The 22,092-nt window shown below is 38.7% G+C and overlaps 1 protein-coding gene across 1 annotated transcript in view; it reads left to right on the top strand.

Moving 5' to 3' along the window:
* LOC124607240 (ATP-binding cassette sub-family C member Sur) overlaps positions 1-22,092 on the top strand; it is a 410,012-nt gene that overhangs the window by 283,255 nt on the left and 104,665 nt on the right. Inside the window, exon 20 of the mRNA XM_047139518.1 lies at positions 18,952-19,109. Within this exon, the coding sequence (XP_046995474.1) occupies positions 18,952-19,109 (158 nt within the window). The remainder of the gene's footprint in view (positions 1-18,951; positions 19,110-22,092) is intronic.

Raw genomic sequence — 22,092 nt, 5'->3', positions numbered from 1 at the left:
TCTTAGGTAGAACACAGTTTACGGTAATGTAGACTGACAGAACACAACAGGCTGTTCCACAGGTAAATGACAGTGGAGATCACAAAGTGAATGAAAAAGCTAAGCAATTACAGACCATAACAAAGTTGTCTTAAGCCTGTACAACAATGTAGGGACCATTCCAAATCATAAATGTAAATCAGGCAAGACCAAAACTCCACTTCCAATGGCAAGTAACTAAAGGCTTCAGTGAGTAGCAAGAGACTGGCTTGCCATATCCAGGTAGCATTATTTAGCTGTAAACATTCATCAGAGGTTCTTGCAGTGGTGGCTGCACCTCACTTAGGTGTGAGCTTCAGCTGTCACCTGGAGACTGAATATCTCTAACCTGTTGTCCCTATTGATACATGGGTTAGGCGGAGAATCTGAATCACCAACAGACACAACCCCTCCCCCTTCAATTGACACATAGGTTCAAAAATGGCCTGGTCAGTGTTGACTTCAACAAGAAGGAGGAGGGGGAGAGGCAGGAATGCCCACCAAAGTCTCTTGTGGTAGGCCCCATCATGGTCGGCCATATAATGCACAACCTCTGTCAATGGTGAGGGGAGGGAACACCAGTGGTGGGGAGTGGGAGTAGAAGTAGTTGTAGCCATCTGCGCAACATATAGAAAGTTAGTGAGACAACTGCATTGATCTGCAGAATGGATCGACAAAATCAACGTACCCTCTTTGCCATGGGTTGAAACACTGTGCTGGGACCAATTGGTTGTGGGCGCAGGCATGGTAGTTCTGGGTGGTGTGTTCAATGGCTCCATCAACTCAAGGCGAATACACATGAAGCTGTGCCATTGCCTTCATTCGCACATTCCCCAATGTGTATTTTGGACGAGCTTCAGTATGTGGGAGCGAAGTATGGGAGGAACTACCATCTGGCATACAACATCATCTGTAGCCAACAAAATTACTCCCTCAGATACGTTAAGCTGTGCAGTAAGGAAAAATAGGTGTGTCATTCCAAGTCAGTGTCTTTAGGGAAATGCTCTGGCCAGCAATGGAGCAGACCATCGGCAGTTTCTGCGCTGCTACTTTGTGTGCAATAATCAGAAATTCATGGAGGGTGTGTCACTTATTTGTGGCTAAGGCAAAACACAGCACCTTATGCCTACCAAATCTGACATCTGGGCCATGCAGCAAGTGGGAAAGTCCATCAGCAGTCAAGTGCTGTGTGGTGGAATGATAATGGATCACATAGGCATAGTTATTTAGGAACAACACCCTCCATTGCAGGCACTATACAATTTTATAAGGAAGTTTTGAATGGGGTCTAAACAGAAAAATAATGAGGTTGCGACTGATGATCAGGTGAAACTTAGTACCACAGACATACACGTTAAACATCCAAATGCCATATATGACAGCGAATGCTTCTGTCTCAATTTACAAATAATTCTTCTGTGATGCATTTAATGTTTTACATGCAAATGCAATGGTCTGTTCTGTGTTGTCAGCATATTTATGCGATAGCATGGCACCAATGACACAATCCAATGCATCAAGGGCAAGTGTTAAATGCATACCGAGATGGATTGTTGTAAACAAGAGGCTGATGTATGCACATTTTCAGTTGCATGGAAGCCTTCTGACACTCCTCTCTCTACCCAAATTTAACACCTATTTCACCAAATTTACTGAGAGTCTGGGAAATATGAACATGATAATTTACTTTGATGAGGAACATTTGTAGTTCTTTGAGGATTTTAGACTGTGGCTATAACACCCACACTTTTTAGCCTATCTAGTTTTGCTTTAACATATGGAAAAAGGCACAAAAATTAGCCACTGCCATATTCTTTAAGGCCACATCTGCCTGGAACCCAGTTGCTCATCTAATGTAGGTTCAAACAGCTGCTTGAAATGAGCACATGATCTATCAAGTTCCACCACTTGAAAAGCAAGAAGTCCAAAAGCATATAAACTAAAAATGTTAGTTGTCATCCAAGAGTTGACTACTAACAGGTTAGTTGGAAAGCAAAACTTTTATCAAATGAAACTATGTGGCTCCAGAGATTCAAACCTGATCTTCTGCTTATTAGACAGATGTGTTAACCAATGTGCTGACTCCACCCTGTCACAGTGTCTTTGCACAACTGGATGGACTGCCCTAGCATGCATCCCTCCTCAATCCAAATTCCCATTTACACCTCAGCCAACTTGGTATTCCCATAAACTTGGGCAACATTGAAAATGCTCTCCAACTGTATTGGAATAGCACCTCAGCATCAAATGAAATGGAGGAACCTGACTGAAACCCAGGCATAGGTGCTTTAATCAAATGAAACTACATGGATCCAGGGACCTTTCCAAGTCACAAGCACCTATGATGTATATATATGCAGACTGAAACAGTGAACATTTAAAGGGATAAAGTAACATTATATGCAAGAACCAAAGCCTAATAGATAGAGGTAAATTACCATTACCCTGCTGTGCCAAAGAAATTAAGAATGTAATTAACTCCCTCAAAATCAAAAACTCTCAATGAGCAGACAATATCTCAAGTAGAGTACGAAACTCCCATTCTTCACATATATGTAACATTTTTAGTCACATATTCAACACATCACTATTTCAAGGGATGCTTCCAAACAGACCACTGTCAGACACTTCTCCATTATAATTAATAAGACAAATATTAGTAATTACTGACCAGTCTTGCTTCTTAGTTCCTTTTTGAAGGTGCAAGAACCATAAGACATTTATTCAACTTCAATTTGGGTTTCAAAAGGGGTCTCTCCACAGAAGATGCAATTTATAATTTACATCTCAGATAATACAGACTTGAATGAAAATATGTCATCAAATGGTATTTGTGACTTGTCAAAAGCATCTGATTGTGCACTTCACAGTATTCCTCTATAGAAGCTTAAATATCAAGGTATCAGAGATCTTTCTGGCATCTGATTTTCATTCTATCTAACTAAAAGGATGCAGCATTGGTGTTAAGGAATACAGCAATTGTACACAATGAAACACCACCTTCAGAATGGAAACAATCACTGCTTGTGTACCAGAGGAATGATACAAGTATTTTCAAACCTAGTGGAGCAACTGCAACACATGAAATGCAACTTACTTTTCTTATTTTCGTTCTCTAAGGCCTTATTGCATCATATTGTGGGTTTACTTGTCACTGAAGGAAACAGTGTTTGTTGCACAGAAACATATAATAATTATGATTTGTGGTGTCCCTTCTAGAGCCTCTTTAAATGGTTGAGCATACTAATAACAAGTTCACACTATGTTTACTCTCTTATGAAGTTTGTTGCCAACAATTGGTAACAGTTTGAAAATGAAAGATACACAAATACAATACTAGACAGAGAAATTATTTATGTTATCCATGGATCAGCCTTAGTGTTACTCAGAAAGGAAGGGTATTCAGCCATAAAAATCATTGACGACCTATCCAGTGATATAAAGAATTTGATGGAAAATGAAACTAACCTCAAACACAAACTGAAAACATATCTCCTTGACAAATCCTTCTACAATAGGGAAGTATTTTGGATGTGTACTAGTATGATTGTGTGTCTGTATTTAAGACAGGGAGAGAAAAATATTGAGCATAGTTCAGTACAAATCACTGTAAATACAGAGTTTCCATCTTAAGACTCACGAGGCTCATTTTCTCTGGTGTTTTGGTACAATTTGCAATTTTGTTTTTGCTTTGTGTCAGTGGATTGAGCCCTAACAAATACTGCTCATCACTTCTTTCATGCAATGCCCATTGTTGATGGGAAGCATAAGTTCATTTCCCATCACAAACAAAATGATTTTTAAACTGGAATTTTGCATGTCAATTCAATAGAGTGGTCCCAAATTAGTCTATTGCAATATTCGTTTTATTGACATGTACTAACAGGGATGATAAAATGCGATAAACAACCATTATAAAAACAACCATTACTGCAGCAGTGACAGCAATGCCCTGGCCCACGATGACTGCTAGTGCCACACAGCAGTGCTACTATTGCCAGGGGAAAGGGGGGGGGGGGTTGTACTGGTTATTTTTCGTATCTTATTGTACCTGTTAATACATATTGATAAAATGAATATTGCACTAGACTTATTTGGGACCCTTCTGTCAAAAGTGCACACAAAATTCTCCATTAAAAATTATCTTGTTTTTAATGGGAAAGAAACAACTGCTTTCCATTGACGATGGACATCACATGAAAGATGTGATGAGCAGTACTTATTTGGGCTGACTCCACCTACATACTGCAAAAATAAATTGCAAACATCTGCTAAAACATCAGAGAAAGTGCATCTGTGACTCTTAGGAGGGACAACTGGTGTATAATGACTTTTAATTAACTATGTTCCTCTTTTCCTATATTGCCATATTTTGCACTGAGAAGATCACTGTTATTGTAAAAGAGACTCATTATACATAATGTAATGGTTGCAAATGTGATCCATGGAACACTCAAAGAACTAAGTAACTAACTAACTTTGACATGGTAAACCACAATATAGTTCTAAACAAACTAGAACGCAATGGCATTATGGACCTATCAGATAAATAGATTTGTTCATTTCTAACAACTAGAAGTAAAAAGAAAATATAAACACATAATGGTACAACTATGAATAATTTGAGATTATTTCTCCACAGAGCACTCAGTCCGCATGGGGTTGCCAAGGGTCAGTAATATGTGATCTTCTTTTCCTATTTATATCAGTGATGTGGACTTGCATGCTGATTCACATAAAACAATTCTGTTTACTGATGACACAACATTATTTGTAAAAGCTAAAAAAAAATGACGCTATTCAAGATGTAGTAAACTCTGTTACAAGTCAGCTCACCAAATGGTCAACAAAAAGTTATCTCACATGAGCAAGAGAGAAACAGTATCAATTAATTTCCACAGCTGTCAAAATGAATTTCTGCATTGTCAAGATGTCACTATAAGCAGCCAAGCCATTGTAACTAGAGTGGCAAAATAGGTTTCTTGGTGTCTGGATTCAGAGTGATTTAAAATGAGGCAAGCAAGTAAACCCCAAGCTGAGTGAGCTTTTAAGTATACTAAAAAGTTGCTTATTAATTCTTATTCTGCTTATTTTTATACATATCTGAAATATGGTGAATATTTGGGGGAACTCTCCAGCAGCTCAGACCGAGTGAGGTAGAGCAGTGGTTAGTACGCTGGCCTCATATTCAGGAGGACAATGTTTCAAATCCCTGTCTGGCCAGCCAGCTTTAGATTTTCCATGATTACCCTAAATTGTTTAAGGTAATGCTGAAGTGGTTCCTTTGAAAGAGCACAAGCAGTTTTCTTCCCCCTCCTTGCTAATCTGAGCTTGTGCTACTTCCTTCTTCCAGGAGATGAGGGGTCCATCAGAGCCAAAAGAGAATCGTTAGGCTTATTACAGGGGCAGTCATGTAAACTGTTTTTTGACAAATACTAAAAGTGCTACTTTCACTGTGTGCGTCCATGTTATAGATTGCTAATGTGTGTTTAAAAAAAAATGTATTGGGAAATGATATTATGAAAAATTGATGATATACACGCAAATGAAGTACAAGATAACCCTACTCCTTTCCTTAAAAGAGCTGTACACATGATGACCAGATTGATATTTAAGGATATAATAATTTTTACATCCACTCCTGATACAAATGCATAATCCATAAACAAAGCTGAGTTTGTCATTAGCTGAACACTGAAGGAGGGCAAATAATGGTAACCAAAATTCAAAGTCCACAGCCAAGTCAGATTCCAAATATCAGCTATCTGAGATTTGTTCGTGCGGCATACTACTAAGATTGACTCGCAGCCAGTAAATGTAGCTCTGTGCTGCTATCAGTCTGCTCACATTCCTGTTGGTCATACCTCTGGTAGCATCTTACTATTGCTAGCTGTAATACCTCAGACTCACTGCTGATCTCGTCTGCTTTGCAGAGATATTAAATCCCTCACCACTGGTCTCTGCATGTAGGGCCAAAAATACCCCAGCTTATGCCAGCACTGGGTGGGTGGGTGGAGAGGCAGCATTCTCCCCCAGCAGATCTAGGACAATACGCTTGATGTTGACATCATCAGGATGCCTAGTCAAGCTCTGTGGGGGCAGTGGAGGCAGCATCACATCCACAGCAGTAGACTGCTGAGTGCCATCAAGGTGAGGGAACATTGGGACAGAGGGATTCGTTCCAGCTCCATAGACTTCTAAACTGTGATCAACTCACTCACTCACCAGTAAATGGGGACATAGGGGTGGAATTCTTGCTGACGTACACAGAGAGGGCAAGAAGTTCAGCTGGTAACAACCCTGGTACCCACTGTCTGACATCAGGGGGCAAGGAGTCCTTTCAGTGGTGAAAATACTCTCAAGGGTAGGAATGGTAGGTAGCAGGGTGGTAGTGGATGGGATCTAAATCCCATATGGGAAGTTCAAAAGGGTATCCACCACCAGCAGCCACATAGTTCCTTGAAATAATCCAGCCAAATTGACGTGAAACCTTATGGATAGCCAGTGTGGGGCCATGGCAAAAAACATTGTGCTGGGGACCCTGACTAAGGAAGTGGCCATGGTTGGAGTGGCATGTGTGTCCAATATCGGCATCAATGCTGCACCAGTACATAAAGCCACCTGACCAATGCTTTCATGCATGTCATCCTCAATGCGACGCATGAAGGAGCTGGAGAATGCGGTGCCAGAACAGTGACCTAATGATACCCTGTCAATCAGAGTCCTCTGTGGCCAAAGTTAAGATGCCTTACATGGTGTTGAGACGGTAGGGTAGCACATAATAATTGTGAAAAAATAGGTCAGCTTGGTGGGAAATGGGCTCTGACCATCTGTTTTGGACCACCAACAAAACCTTCCTCAGGGATTGGTCACAGGTTGCACGCCATCAGAAGGAATTCATCCAGGGTTGTTCTGTAGGTGTTGATCAAGGATAAAACAAACAGTATTCTGGTGATTGATTGCCATATTGAGGCCAAGAGGAAGGTGGGACAGGGTATCTGCTTTGGCATGTTGGCCGGTGTGGCGAAAGTGGATTTCATACTGGTACGCCCTCAAGAACAATACCTAGCACAGCATATGCTGTACCATATTATCAGGGAGCTTAGAATGATGCCCAAACAAGAAAATCAAGGGTTTGTGGTCCATCAACAGGTGGAATTTGCTGCCATGAAGAAATTTCTTAACCTCATAAATGATTGCCAAAGCTTGCTTTACCATTTGGGAATAGTTAAGCTGCCCAGTGTTTGATGTTTTGGATGTGAAGGCAATTGGGGGTCAGAACCCTCCAACAGCTTGTGGGGACAAAACTGCCACAATGCCATACTGGAATGCATCTGTTGCCAACATCAACAACAGGCCCAGAATGTAGAGCACCATCCCCAGACCTGCCTTGGGACCGTCTGTAAGGCACTGAAAAGCCTCTTGACAGGAGGATAACTGCAGAAATTTATTGCCCTTCATGTACAACTGATGAGAGTGTGCACAATCTGTACTACTTGGGGAGTAAGCTTGGAATAATACCTGATTTTATGGGTTGACATTTTTATGATCATGTTCATGTAGTAATGCATGACCATATTTCCTTTGTGACTAAGAATATGACTCAGGTATTTGACAATGGGGACAAAGAAACTGCACTTTTCCAAATCACATTATAAACCATTTCCCTAGATCTGTTTAAAAAGAGGATCATGATTTTTTTGATGTTCTATGTGTGTCGACCCAGTAAAAATAATACCTTCTAAATAATTAACACAATGGAGAATACCTTGAATCAACTGTTCCAAATACTTTTGGAAAGATACAGGTGCACTTGCAACCCCAAATGCTAAGCAATTGTACATGTATAAGCTCAGTGGTGTATTTAATAATAGCAGCTGACACGAAACATTATCAAGCAGCAGTTGGATATACAAGTCCTTTAATTCTATTTTCAAATAACAGTCACCCCCAGCCAGTTCAGTTAACAGCTCCTCCGGGTTTGGCAGTGGATAGACATAAATATTAGACTGAGAATTAATAGTGGACTTAAAATCACCACAAATACTTGAAGTCTGTTTGCTTTTTCTGTTCACTTTTTTAATGACTACCATAATCATCACCCATGGACTAGTGAAGACTAGGGGAGTAATGCATTGGTCCGGAAGCTGTGTAAGTTCTGTCTGAACAGCCTCACTAACTGCAAATGGAAGTGGATGAACTCAGCAGAATTTAGGCATTGTAGAATGCTTCAAAGAAACATGAGCTATAAAATTACATGCATGCCCAAGCATTGATCAAAAAATTTACTTTTAGAAAGTGCATAGTGCATTCAGATCATAAAATGTAACTGTGTCTGACACTAAATTAACTTGGTCCTCTAGTTTGAACCCAAAACTGGTAAAGGCATATAAGCCAAAAATTTCAGTGACAGTAGGGGAGTGCCCAACTAAGAAGGTTAGGATGCATTCAACGGTTTTGTACTTAGCCACCAGTGACAGTTCTCTGAGGTAAGGAATGGCTCTGTGGCAGTAAGAAAGCACCTAGTGCCAGCCCTATTACAATGGAAGTGAACTAAGCTACTGATAGGTGTCCTTGTTGATTAAGGGCACAGCAGCACTGGTGTCCAGCTGGAATTTCATGGACTGGCCAAACAGTGTGAAAGCAAAAGTGAACTTTCGAGTCAGCAGGAGGGTTGCCTGCTCTTCACTTGTGATACCAACTGTTGTAGTGTTGCTGTCATGCCACAGCTGATCATGTAACTGGTGCTGTTTCTCGATACATGAGTGCAATGTTACCAGACTTGCTGTAGACCCAACAGTTTGCTGCACAATGCAGGCGTCTGCTTCTTGATGCCCGCTGATGCAGTGTGGATGGGAGTGTAATTTGTTCAATGTGGATGAAGTGCACTGCAACACCAAGGAAGAAGCATTTCTGACTTTCCCGGTTAACATTACAAAATAGGCCACTCAAAGCTGAGGGAGCAGCAAAATGATCAACGTACTTAAGTCTCTCAGGAGACACAGGTGATTTAGATGCTTATGAACTTAGGGACATAGGTACATAAATAGAGGATGGTAAGTCAGAATTATCAGGTGACTGCTGCTTATGATGGTGACTAACTGCTTTTAAGGAAATTTAATATCATTTGTAAACCCACTCTGAGCTGCCAAAACAGTCTCTAAAGATTTAGCATTTTTAAGAACTTCACAAAGACTAGGGTCAGACATGTCCAAAGCTTTAGCTGTGGCCTCCCTGTCAGGGGCAAGATGGACACTCACAGCTCAAATCCATGATTTGGCATACGAAATTATACTGCTGTGACACTTGAAATAGCACTTGCATGTGAGACTCTGCAAATTGCCAGTGCCTGCTGCATATGACTGCCCATGTTATTTATGACACTGATTAAACTGTAGCCTGGCTGCAACAAGTTTCATCTGCTGACAGTAGTATTGCTTAACAGATTACAGAGATAATTGGATGAAGATTCACTAGGGTCCAAGGGTGGTCGTAATTCCTGCAGCACTTCATGCTAATGTCTCCTGGAAGACAAGATCAGAGCAGTTTGTGTCTAGCAGAAATGACATAAGCAAACCCATACAGTTTGAAGACTTGCTAATGGTAGTGAATGGCAGTGGGGGCATAGCCATGGCCAATGAATGATATTACTGTTGCTGCAGAGTCACATCCACATCTTCATCTATACACATACTCTGCAAGCTACCAAGCAGAGGGTGCCTTGTACCACTATTAGTTATTTCATTTCTTGTTCCACACAGATATAGAGTGAGGGAAAAGGAATATTAATATGCCTCCATACAAGTACTAATTTCTCTTATCTTTAGTTCTTGGTCCTTACATGAAATGTTAATTGGCCTCAGTGGAATCGTTCTGCAGTCAACTTCAAATACCAGTTCTCTAAATTTTCTCAATAGTGTTTAACAAAAAGAATGTTGCCTTCCCTCCAGGGATTCCCATTTGGTTTCATGAAGCATCTCTGTACTGCTTGCATGTTGGTTGAACCTACCAGTAACAAATCTAGCAGCCCGTCTCTAAATTGTTTCAATGTCTTCCTTCAGCTCAACCTGGTGATGACCCAAAACACTGGAGCAGTACTCAAAAATGGGCTGCATTAGTGTTCTATAAGTGGCCTCCTTTACAGGTGAACCACATTTTTCTAAAATTCATCCAATAAACCAATTCACTACTTGCCTTCTCTACTACTCTTCTCATGTGCTCATTCCATTTTACATTGCTTCACAGTGTTAAGCCTTGATATTTAATTGATATGACTGTGTCAATCAGTATGCCACTAATGCTGCATCCAAACATTATGGCTTGTTTTTCCTTCTCATCACCATTAACTTACTTTTTTCTACTTTTAGAGCAAGCTGCCATCCATCACACCAACTAGAAATTTTGTCAAGTCATTTTGTATCCTCCTACAGTAACTCAACAACATGTTCCCATACGCCACATCATCAACAGAAAACAGCCACATATTACTGCTCACCCTGCCCTTCAGATCATTTATGTATGTAGATAATAGGGCAGTCCTATCACACTTCCCTATGGCACTATTTGCTCTTATGAACATGATCTGCAGGAGCAGGTCCTGCTGTTCTTTGTGCAGTTTCTGTAGCAGTGACATATGTTGTTGGTGCCATTCTTCCTGGGCCACAAACTATTGCAGTTGTAGTTGTAACTGTTGCTGCCAAAGTTCGAGAAACTTGCGATCCAGTAACATTGGCATTGGCTACAGATATTTCATTATAAACACCATAGAGTGAGACCTTGTTACCACCTATATGTCCATTCCCAAAATAGACACATAATCCATAGACAAAGCCAAGTTTGTTGTGAACTGTAAACCGAAGGAATACCAATAATGGTCAAAATCCACAGCCAGGTTGATATCCAGATAGCAGCGACAGGAGACTTGTAAGAACATATAATTACCCTAAATCTCTCTTCTCAATGCTTGTAATTTTTGTGAACTTTCGCCATCTTTTATTATGAATGGCTAATCATGTGTGCAACTCTGCATGATCTCGCTGTGGCCTTGAATGGCTTACGTAGTGTCTAGCTATGAATGTGCAAAGAATAACAAATTTTTACTTTGAGAATACTTTAGATTTAAACTAAACTCTCTCACAAATATAACCATGTGTAACCTCGTTAGTAAAATATTTTGACTATTGTACCTTTTCTATAGCATTTAGTGAAAAACTAAGGGTCATTCAATCAAGAAAGAAAATTAAACACTTCGCTTCCTGTCCTCATCTTTTAGTACCATTTTGATATTTAATGCACACTCATCCACTGATGAGTCAAAACCCAAGATTAACTGATGTTATGAAACTTCTATCTGAAAATGAAAGGTTCTGCTTTCTACTTCCGGTCAGCAGCTCTGCAGGGATGAATGTTCAGAATTACTCCAATCATTTCACAGGATAGAATGTGAGTTTATCTTTGAATAAATAGAAATTTTAGCTTTCATTGCCAGATTGAAACTCACAAGATAAGAACTATTCATAGTTAACACTTTATGCTACTTTTTAAATGAAAATGACGTTAAACATTCTTTCCTGTTAAATTTACTTCAATCTTAACAAACCATCAAATGAATTTCGTCAGCCAGCCAGAGTGGCTGAGCGGTTCTAGGCACTACAGTCTGGAACTGCGCGACTGCTACGGTCGCAGGTTCGAATCCTGCCTCGGGCATGGATGTGTGTGATGTCCTTAGGTTAGTTAGGTTTAAATAGTTCTAAGTTCGAGGGGACTGATGACCTCAGAAGTTAAGTCCCATAGTGCTCAGAGCCAGTTGAACCATTTGAGTTTAGTCAAGTTACGCAGTTCACATGTAAATGAACCAGGCTAAAATAATATCAAATGCAATTACTTTTCCACCAAATAATTAATGACTTTATGATAGGTTTTAATTGATATTAAACTGTTGCCATATTAATCACAGTTATTTTTAACACTAGTCTGGCTTTACTTTACAAACATTATTATGAAATGAATTGTGAGTACCTTGCCTTGTCTGAAGCAGTGCAGTTGAGAATTTAGTTCAGAATTGTTTCCATGATTATACATTTCTCTCAGTAATTAGATAGACCAAATACACCATTACGTCTACCATTTGGAAACCATTCTTGATGTACCATGATATAATTCTTGCAACATGATATTTGTGCTTAGAAATAACTTGCATCCAAAGGTACAATTTGATAGAAATGACTTAGTGCTGTAAAATAATAATTATCACCTTCCACCATAAACTGCTTCATGTTAGCACAAAATATTCTAAACTTGAAGAGCACACCATTATGTGTCTACACTAGACCATTTCTAGCTGGTTGCTTCTCATTTCAATGTCTCTGCTGTCTTTCTTGTTCCAAAGAAAAGCTGTTCCAGAAATGAAACTTGACAAGGCTACCTGTCAACCCTTATTATGAAGCTCTCCTCTGTGCCTGACTGCTGTGCAGTCCTCCAATAGAAAAGACATTCCAGAGATGGAAAGACAACCAGGGAAAAATGTACCAACTCACTGGCCTAATAGCTCCCCCACATTGCTACTGAATATCAGTCTTTTCAACATATTAAATTATTATTCTCTCAGGAAGCTTCAAACTTTACAGAAGTGTTTGATTTAAATACTTAAATAAATAAATATTTATTTATTTATTTAGTACTTCTATTTAATCATACATGTATAGACTATATAAAAGGATATTGGACACGGTTAAGTCTTTACAACATAAAATACAGAATGAGATTTTCACTCTGCAGCAGAGTGTGCGCTGATATGAAGCTTCCTGGAAACATCCCGCAGGCTGTGACTAAGCCATGTCCCCGCAATATCCTTTCTTTCAGGAGTGCTAGTCCTGCAAGGTTTTGCAGGAGAGCTTCTGTAAAGTTTGGAAGGTAGGAGACGAGGTACTGGCAGAAGTAAAGCTGTGAGGACAGGGCATGAGTCATGCTTGGGTAGCTCAGATGGTAGAGCACTTGCCCGCGAAAGGCAAAGGTCCCGAGTTCGAGTCTTGGTCCGGCACACAGTTTTAATCTGCCAGGAAGTTAACGTAAAATACAGTTTGTGTTGCATTCCAAGGGATTAGATATTTAAGGAATTTAACAAAGAATCATATGTACAATAAACATTAGAGACAAAGTAGATTATTCATAATACATATTTATTTTTGTTGTTTGGTTTATAGGTACTCTGTCAGACCATAAAAGCAATGATCAATTAAATATGCCTTTAGTTTAGTCTTAAAACTACTGAGTTTACTTTCTGATTTAATATGGTTAGGCAGATTTTTGTAAATATCCCAATATGTAGAGTGATTTTTGGCACAACGGTGTTCTCACCTGCTTCATGCGAAGAACAGATTTTTGTCAAGTATTGTATGCATGTATATCTTCATTTTTAATAAGATATCTGTGTGTATCAATATATTGTTTTATGAAAACTGACGTTTCATAGATAAAAATATAAGGAGGAAGAGTTAATATATTTTTTTAATATGGGTCTGCATGATTTCCTATTGTTTACTTCTTCAATATTTCAGTATTTTAAACATAGCTGCACAACAGCAACGGTTCCACGTAATAAAATTATAAACAGCCGACCAGTTGCAATGGATAAAGAATTCTTTACCTAGGTTTCAACAAATTTAAATTTGTCTTCTTCAGAAGGTGGCAATTTTACATTAGTATGAGTCAGTTGTGAACTCTGCAACATATATTTACATGACAAACCCTATTTCTAGGGCTATATTTTAATTTTGACAAATGGATCTATGCTGACATTTGTAAAAACGGCGATGGTACATTAGTCCATACTAATGTAAAATTGCCACCTTCTGAAGAAGACAAATTTAAATTTGTTGAGACCTAGGTAAAGAATTCTTTATCCATTGCAACTGGTCGGCTGTTTATAATTTTATTCTTCAATATTTCTTAATATTCTCTTTTGCATTCTGAAAAGTTAATATTTGTTGTTGCTTTGCCCCAGAAGATTATGCCATATTTAATTACAGAATACACATAGAAGTAGTACATGTTAACAGGCTGGCCTTGCTGCAACAACTTTTTAAGATCCTCATCATGTAGCATGTTTTGCTTAGTTTTCTTTGCTGATATTCAATGTGTACCTCCCATTTTGTGTTGACCTGGAGACAGAGTCCCAGAAATTTTGTGCTGTCAACACTTTGGATAGCAGAGTCATTAGTTTTTCTTCTGTTTTGCCATTAATGAGGAAACTCATTTCACCTGCAAATTGAAGGGTAGTTTGGCAATATTTGTAGTATACAAGATCACTGACATAGAGGAGAAACAGAATGGGTCCTAATACTGTATTTCACATTTTCATATCCTGAACAGTAGCAGCTGATTTTGTTATGATCAGTATACTGCACTTCAACCACCTGTTTGCATCCACATAGGTGTGTCTTGAGCCATTCATTGGATATGCCTCTAATTTCTAATTGGTCAAACTTCTGCAGTAGGGCATTGTGGTCAATGATGTTGAAAGCTTTGGATAAATCAAGACATGTGCCTGTCACAAATGCACTCTCATCCAGTTTAGCATAGATTTCACTAAGAAATTCAAATATTGAACTTTCGGTTGAATAGCCTTCCCTGAAACCATGCTGTGAGGGAGAGAATGACAATAACATAAAATGTTCAATTGTTAATTGCAGTGTAGTTTTACAAATGTCTTGCAACATCTTTCTCCCCATTTTGATATTGAAACAATCATTACTAATGCTATAGCAAATAATGGCAACACACTGTGAAAATGTAAATGTGACATCGTTGCATTACAAGCTTTTGTGGGTTACTACTAAAATTGATTCATGACCACCAGATCTAGCTCTGTGCCACTGTCAGTTGGGCCTACATGATCCGTTGCTCATGCCTCAGATAGTACCTGACCTTTGCTAATAGTAGGGATCCAGTCCACTGTTGATATTGTTCATAGTGGGAGTATTAAAGTACTCATAAATTATTAAAAGTTATCATAATTTTAAATTTAGATTTTGTTTGCTAATCTGTAACTACATTTGTGCCAAGATTATACAATTTCAAAAGTATATCCACCCACTTTTCCCACTGAACTCTTGTAGGTCCTAACTTGTCATATGCTCTTCATGCTCTTTGACCAGACTTGTCATCAAAGTGTAACACACATGAGATGCAACAGAATTTTTTTCTGTGACATTATAGCAGGAAAGATGGCTCTGCCTGTTTCTGGACCCCGTAGTCTCTTTGTTAATTCACCATATGATTTATGTGTTCCAGCCAGTTACAATGTGGAAAGCCAATATACACTTCAAATATAATTTTATCTAAATGTTTCCAGCTGTTACCATAAACTTTTACACCTCAATATTAGTAATTTCCACCACAATACTCTGAATTTTATCATTCATAATAATTTGAAAAGATGATTTTATACCACTTACTTTGGATACAGCGTGTCTTGTAGGACAAGGAGTCAGTTTTATAATGTTTGCATGGCTGATCTTCCAGTTTGTGAAAAAGTTTCTAAGTTCTATATGACATTTTTGTCTTTTAATGAACCACTTGCACATTGCCCTATAAGGTACCGAAGTGTCTTTCGATTTAGATGTAAGATGGATGCAGTCATCACTTGTGCAATTTTCTTCATCAGAAATATTCATCTTAGTTTCAGATGCATTTACCAATGTTTCCAGCAACTTGTCAGATAGAAATCATTTTGTTGTGATAGCAGTGTCTCAATAGACAGTTGATGAAACATTATTGGTAGCGATAATATCCAAGCAGTATGAACATACCAAAAAGAAAACCAGCTCTCTGTTATGTATGTATGAAACAAAAAGACTGAAGACTGTCACAAATAAGCTTTTGGCCAACAAGGCTGTAGTCAAAAGTAGACGACAGACACACACCCTCATGCAAATGCAACTCACACATACATGACTGCAGTCTTTGGCAGCTGGTTAGCTTTGGGAACTACATGTTCCTTCCTTGTGGAGGAGAGAGGAACACGTCGGGAAAAGTCAAAAAAGACAGACAGATCCATCAGATGCCAGGATGAGAGGAACTCACTTGTAGTGAGGTTAAAGGTACATTTACTTTTACATGTGTCTATTGCCAGCTGTAAATTTTTCACCTCCTGAAGTAAAATGATGGGCAGAAATTCTGTCTCATAATTTTACAGGAAATAAAAATGCACTTGAGAAATCTGTAGGGGGTAAATATAATAACAATGGCTCCATTCAATAAGTCAATGTATGAATTTCTTGTACATATACCTACAAACATTAATATTTTTTCCAGATGAAAAAAGATTGAAGTCAAACATCTCACAACATCTAATGCATTGTACTAAATAAAATAAAATTTGCTAAACAAATAAATTTATACATTTGGATGACTTTGTTGAAAATACACCCTTTTCACAAAATCTTTGGTTTATGGGAAAAATACTTTCAAATTTATGTGTGAATAGGACTAGAATGTGTCTAGTATTTTAGAACACAGTCATTCCAACAGTGTCTTACATCTTTTCATATGCACCTCCTTTGTCATCATTTTCTATAGCAGCATCTGTATGCACAATAATCATTTTACAAATCTCTCATGAACATGTTAAAGCAATTCCATGTAATCATAAAACTCTGCCTCCGAGATATTGCATATCACCTTTGCTGCTTTAAAAATTAAATATCTGAAAGGCTTCTCATCAACTACCAAATTATGATTTCCTCATTTCTACAGTTACAAACAAAACTTAAAAATCATGGGGAATACATGCTTCAAGGTCAGACACTTATATGTCAGGGGAGATCTAGAGGCATAATGTTATCAGAAACCCCGAGGTAGTAAATTCTGAAAACAAATCTCACTCGCTCATGGGCAGTTACATAGGAGTCTCCAATGCTGGGCTTACCATGCACAGCGCTTTTAAAATTGTCCAGGGACTTCTAAATTTAAATCAAACATTACTGTTAAGTCTGAGTGCTTCCAAAGGAAATAATGATGTAATATTTTGAAAAGAATGATATTATTCAGTTGTGAAATAGGGAAGCTATTAGGTTGGTGAGCTGGCACATTCTTTCATGGCATGTTTCCATGTATGGTAAGCCTTTTCTGCAAAAGGAGTGCACTGTAGCCAGGCACAGAGGACAGCATTGTTATAAGGGTTGTCAGGTGCTCTCGTTGTGTTTCATTCTGGAACACCTTTTCTTCGGAATGAGGAGACTGAAACGAGAAGCAGTCAGCTAGCAGTAGCTGAATGTGGTCACATAATGGTGTGCACTTCAAGTTTTGAATATTTTGTGCTAATGTAGACACAGTTTTTGTGGAAGCTGATAATTAGTTATTTTATATGAATAGTTGTCTCTACTAAATTATAGCCATGGAGGCAAGCTATTTCCAGGCAAAAATATGATGTTGCAATAATTATATAATGGTACATCAGGAATGATTTCTGAACAGTAGACATAGTGGTGTGTTTGGTCTGTCTAATTATTGAGACACATGAAGAACCATGGAAACGGGTACTGAAAATTCATATCATGGTAACTAAACTAAACTCCTCCCGGACAGGCCATGAAAGGCCAATGGTACCAACAGGCCACCATGTCATCCTCAGCCCATATGCGTCATTGGATGCAGATATGGAGGGGCATATCATCAGCACACCACTCTCCTGGCCATATGTCAGTTTCCCAGACTGGAGCCACTACTTCTCAATCAAGTAGCTCCTCAGTTTGCCTCACAAGAGCTGAGTGCACCCTGTTTGCGAACAGCACTCGGTAGACCGGTTGCTCTCCCATCCAAGTGCTAGCCCAGCCCAAAAGTGCTTAACTTCGGTGATCTGACGGGAACCGGTGTTACCACTGCAGCAAGGCCATTGGCATATCGTGATAAAGACTGTAAAGTAAAGTAAGACTACTGTTCAAAATAACTTTGACAAAAGTGCCTTTGAATTAATATGGCAACAGTTTAATATCAAAGTATTAGGTTTTTTATTTCAAGTACCTTTTATTTTATTTTCTTATATTGTACCTTAATGTTACTAATTATTAAGTGAAAAAATAATTGCATTTAATATTATGTTAGTATGGTTCATTCACATACACAAAACTTTGATGGATCACATTTTTGCAGACTGGTTTATTGAAATTAAAGTAAATTTAATTGGAAAAAATGATTAACTTAATTTTCATTTAAAAAGTCATGTAAAGTATTTATTGAGAAAAGTGACTTAACGAAGTTCTTGTGAGTTTCATTCCTACAATGGAAGCTAAAACTTATATTTATTCAAAGATAAACTCATTGATTTATACTAATTTCCAAAATTCACCACTTCAGGACTGGTGACAAGAATTAAAATGTAGAACTTTTCATTTTCAGAGAGAAATTTCTTAAGGTGAGTTAATCTTGGTTCATGATTCAGTGATGGATACAAGAACTGTGCATTAAATATAAAAATTATATTTAAAGGTAAGAATAGAAAATGAATTCTGATAATGGTAATGCATTCAAACAGGTGTAAAGGCCTAAACTACGATACCAATAATTATGGTTATTTTGAAGGTGGGAAATTTGTTGAGTTGCCAATGTGCACACATATCCTCCAAAGGACCACAGTAGTTATAAATTGTGAGTCAGTACCATCAGTCTGCTTTCTATTGGCACACTCACTTGTGTAACAATTTCTTCACTATTTCAGAATAATTCAAGATAGCAAGTTATAAAAAATCTGTCTGCAGTATGGAGCATATTTTCTACATATCGTTTCCACACACCTACTGCACCTCCAAATTGTGCAGCAGTATATACTTTCTTCTTCTCTATATGTTTCATGTCCATCAAACTAAGATATTTGCCATTTTAGCGTGATTACACTTTCATGATAATTTTTGATACACATTTTCCCTTCTTTCACAGAAAATAGCAATATCCATTCAGCGATTGGTGCAATTCTTACTTCTGTGTGTGTCTGCAATATTCGTAAATGCCATCGTGACACCATGGTTCCTTCTGATTGCAGTTCCAATATGCATAATTTATTATGTCGTCCAGAGGTTCTACAGATGTTCTTCAAGGTAGGAAACTAAAATTTTATCTTATTTGTCATTCAGCTATTTTTGTTTCATCACAATGTAGGATTTACATACATTATTTGTTAGATATAGTTAATACCTTGCTTGTATGGGAAAGGCAAATTTCTTTTGAGCATTTGCAAAAGATAACCAATTACCATAAATCTTGAGCAAGGGATGGAAGCATAAAAAATAAGATGACACACACACACACACACACACACACACACACACACACACACACACAGAGAGAGAGAGAGAGAGAGAGAGAGAGAGAGAGAGAGAGAGAGAGAGAGAGAGTCAGTCTTTCATGCCGCAAAAGAGAGTGGCGAGAGGTGCAAGAGGCAAGTTGTAGGGGATAGAATAAGAACAGGAGAGGGTAATGGCAGGCTGTACACAGAAAGGCAACACGATGGGAAAAGTGTGAAGGGAAGATTCTGTAGAGAATTCTAAAGAAACCATGAGGAGGGAGTTGGTGGACTCATAACTGGAGCCAACAATAAATAAGGCTAATGATCTGTGTACAGTTAGAACAAGTGATGGGAGGGATGCAAATGCAGGACGAGAACTTTCAGAGATTCAGTTTAACAGGATGTGGAACCAACCTCCTGCCTCTGCAATATTGAGACTAATGTTAGTGTGGAAGATTCATATGGTTTTAGTACTGAGACATCTATAAAGTTGACAACATTTTGCTGTTCGTTATCTCTGGACGTGGCTAGTCACGCTTGCCCTTGCCTCCAGTGTCATAGTGGTTGTTCATATGGGTAAAATGTTGATTTATGCTCATTCCCACAGAAAACAAAACTGTGCGGTACTTGTAGAACAGTTGATATATGGCAAGAGTACTTTTGCCACTGGTGACATTATGAATCTGTGCAATAGGCAGGACTTACACCCGTGTCTTCCAAAAAGATATTGTTCATGGTGTTATATTTCAAAGCATGACGGAAGATACTTTAAGCCCTCTTTGTTCTTTAGTATCCTGGAGTTTTGCTTCAAGATCTGGTAGTAAAAATGGAAGTTGTAAGCCCTCACAGAGGATATGGTTTAGTTGTTTCATATTATCCTGGAGTATTGTTTCAAGATTCGGTAATAAAAATGGAAGTTGTATGTGTGGATGTAATAGGTCATTCTTATGAAGATGAAGGTACTCTGATCTGCAACACTTAAGGATGTAACATAATACAGGGTGATTCAAAAAGAATACCACAACTTTAAAAATGTGTATTTAATGAAACAAACATAATATAACCTTCTGTTATACATCATTACAAAGAGTATTTAAAAAGGTTTTTTTTTCACTCAAAAACAAGTTCAGAGATGTTCAATATGGCCCCTCCAGACACTCGAGCAATATCATTTTCATCACTCGTTCTCGGCCGTCCAGAACTTTTCCCTTTGCACAAACACCCATTCTCTGTAAACTGTTTATACCAATGTTTAATACACCACATATCAGGAGGTTTAACACCATACTTCGTTCGAAATGCATGCTGAACAACTGTCGTCGATTCACTTCTGCCATACTCAATAACACAAAAAGCTTTCTGTTGAGCGGTCGCCATCTTAGCATCAACTGACACTGACACCTAGTCAACAGCGCCTCAAGCGAACAAATGTACAACTAAATGACACTTTATAGCTCCCTTAATTCACCGACAGATAGTGCTTAGCTCTGCCTTTTGTCGTTGCAGAGTTTTAAATTCCTAAAGTTGTGGTATTCTTTTTGAATCACCCTGTATATTAATAACTCAGTGGAAAAAAAAAAAAAAAAATTAAAGTGCGAGTGCATATTGTTGGAGGTTTTCCAGCAGTCCACAGAAAACTTACATCACTTGGCTTAAGGTCTGTTTGACTATAGCACCAGATGGGACTGGCCGTGCAGTAAGAGGCAGTTAAAGGAATGGGAAAAGACAGCGTGCGTCAATCTGCAGTGCTGGTGTTCCTTATTACAACAATGCCTGGAGAAAACATTTGGATGACTTCACATGAGGTAAACATTGGTAAACTGGAAGAAGAATGAAGTGTGACAAGTGTAACCCAGGAGTTTGATACCACTCACAGCATTGTTTCATGTGCATAGGTAGCATTCTGAAATACCACTACTGCCCGAAGGAGAGGAATTGGTTGACAATGGTCAGCTGCAGCAGCAGATGACTTCTACATTGTGCAACAGGCAATAAGGGACCCATATCAAACAGCATGTGCAATTGCAAACACATTTAACAGAATGGCAAGGCACACAATCTCATGCACGGTGACTACATGGGTGTGGTCTCCTCATGTGATGACCAGTATGTTGTGTTCCATTGGCACCTACACATCATTGGCACTGTTTGTGGTGGTGCTGAGAGCATAGGGATTGAATAAACAAAGAGTGTATAAGAACAGGTACAGTCAGAGTAGTATCTTTGGATGAGACATGGGAAGACATAATGTACCCAGGAACACTGTCAAACATAATCGTTTTGGTAGTCTAGGTGCTACAGTGTGGGGAAGCATAATGTTGCATGAGCATATTACCCAGGAGATTGTTTTTGTTGTTTATGTGTTATGGTGGTGGGAGACATAATATTGCATGGGTATACTGACCTCCAAATCTTTGAACTTGCCAATCAACATTGTAGTGTCACTGTACTCTTTCTTCGTGTGTATATTTTCAGGGATACATTCAGCTGTGACTTCATTTTTGTGGATGACAATGTGTGACCACACTGAACTGCCAATTCCCTCAACTTAAAACCCATTGAGCACATGTGGGATGTGTTGTGGAGACATACTGCAGCATGTCCACATGCACCAATGACTGTCCAGCAGTTGTCAACCATACTGGTAGAGGAATGGAATGCCCTAACACAAATACTCCTTACCAACCTTGTCAACAGCATGGGAGCCACACTGCAGAGCATGCATTGCCATCCATGGTGACCACACACCCCATTAAGAACCAAGTCTTGCATTTTGTAATGTCCAGGGTACTATC

The sequence above is a fragment of the Schistocerca americana genome, chromosome 1 (assembly GCF_021461395.2).
Source record: "Schistocerca americana isolate TAMUIC-IGC-003095 chromosome 1, iqSchAmer2.1, whole genome shotgun sequence".
NCBI classification, from domain to species: Eukaryota; Metazoa; Arthropoda; class Insecta; order Orthoptera; family Acrididae; genus Schistocerca; species Schistocerca americana.
The sequence above is the reverse complement of the archived record's forward strand: the minus strand, read 5'-3'. Positions and strand labels throughout refer to the sequence as shown.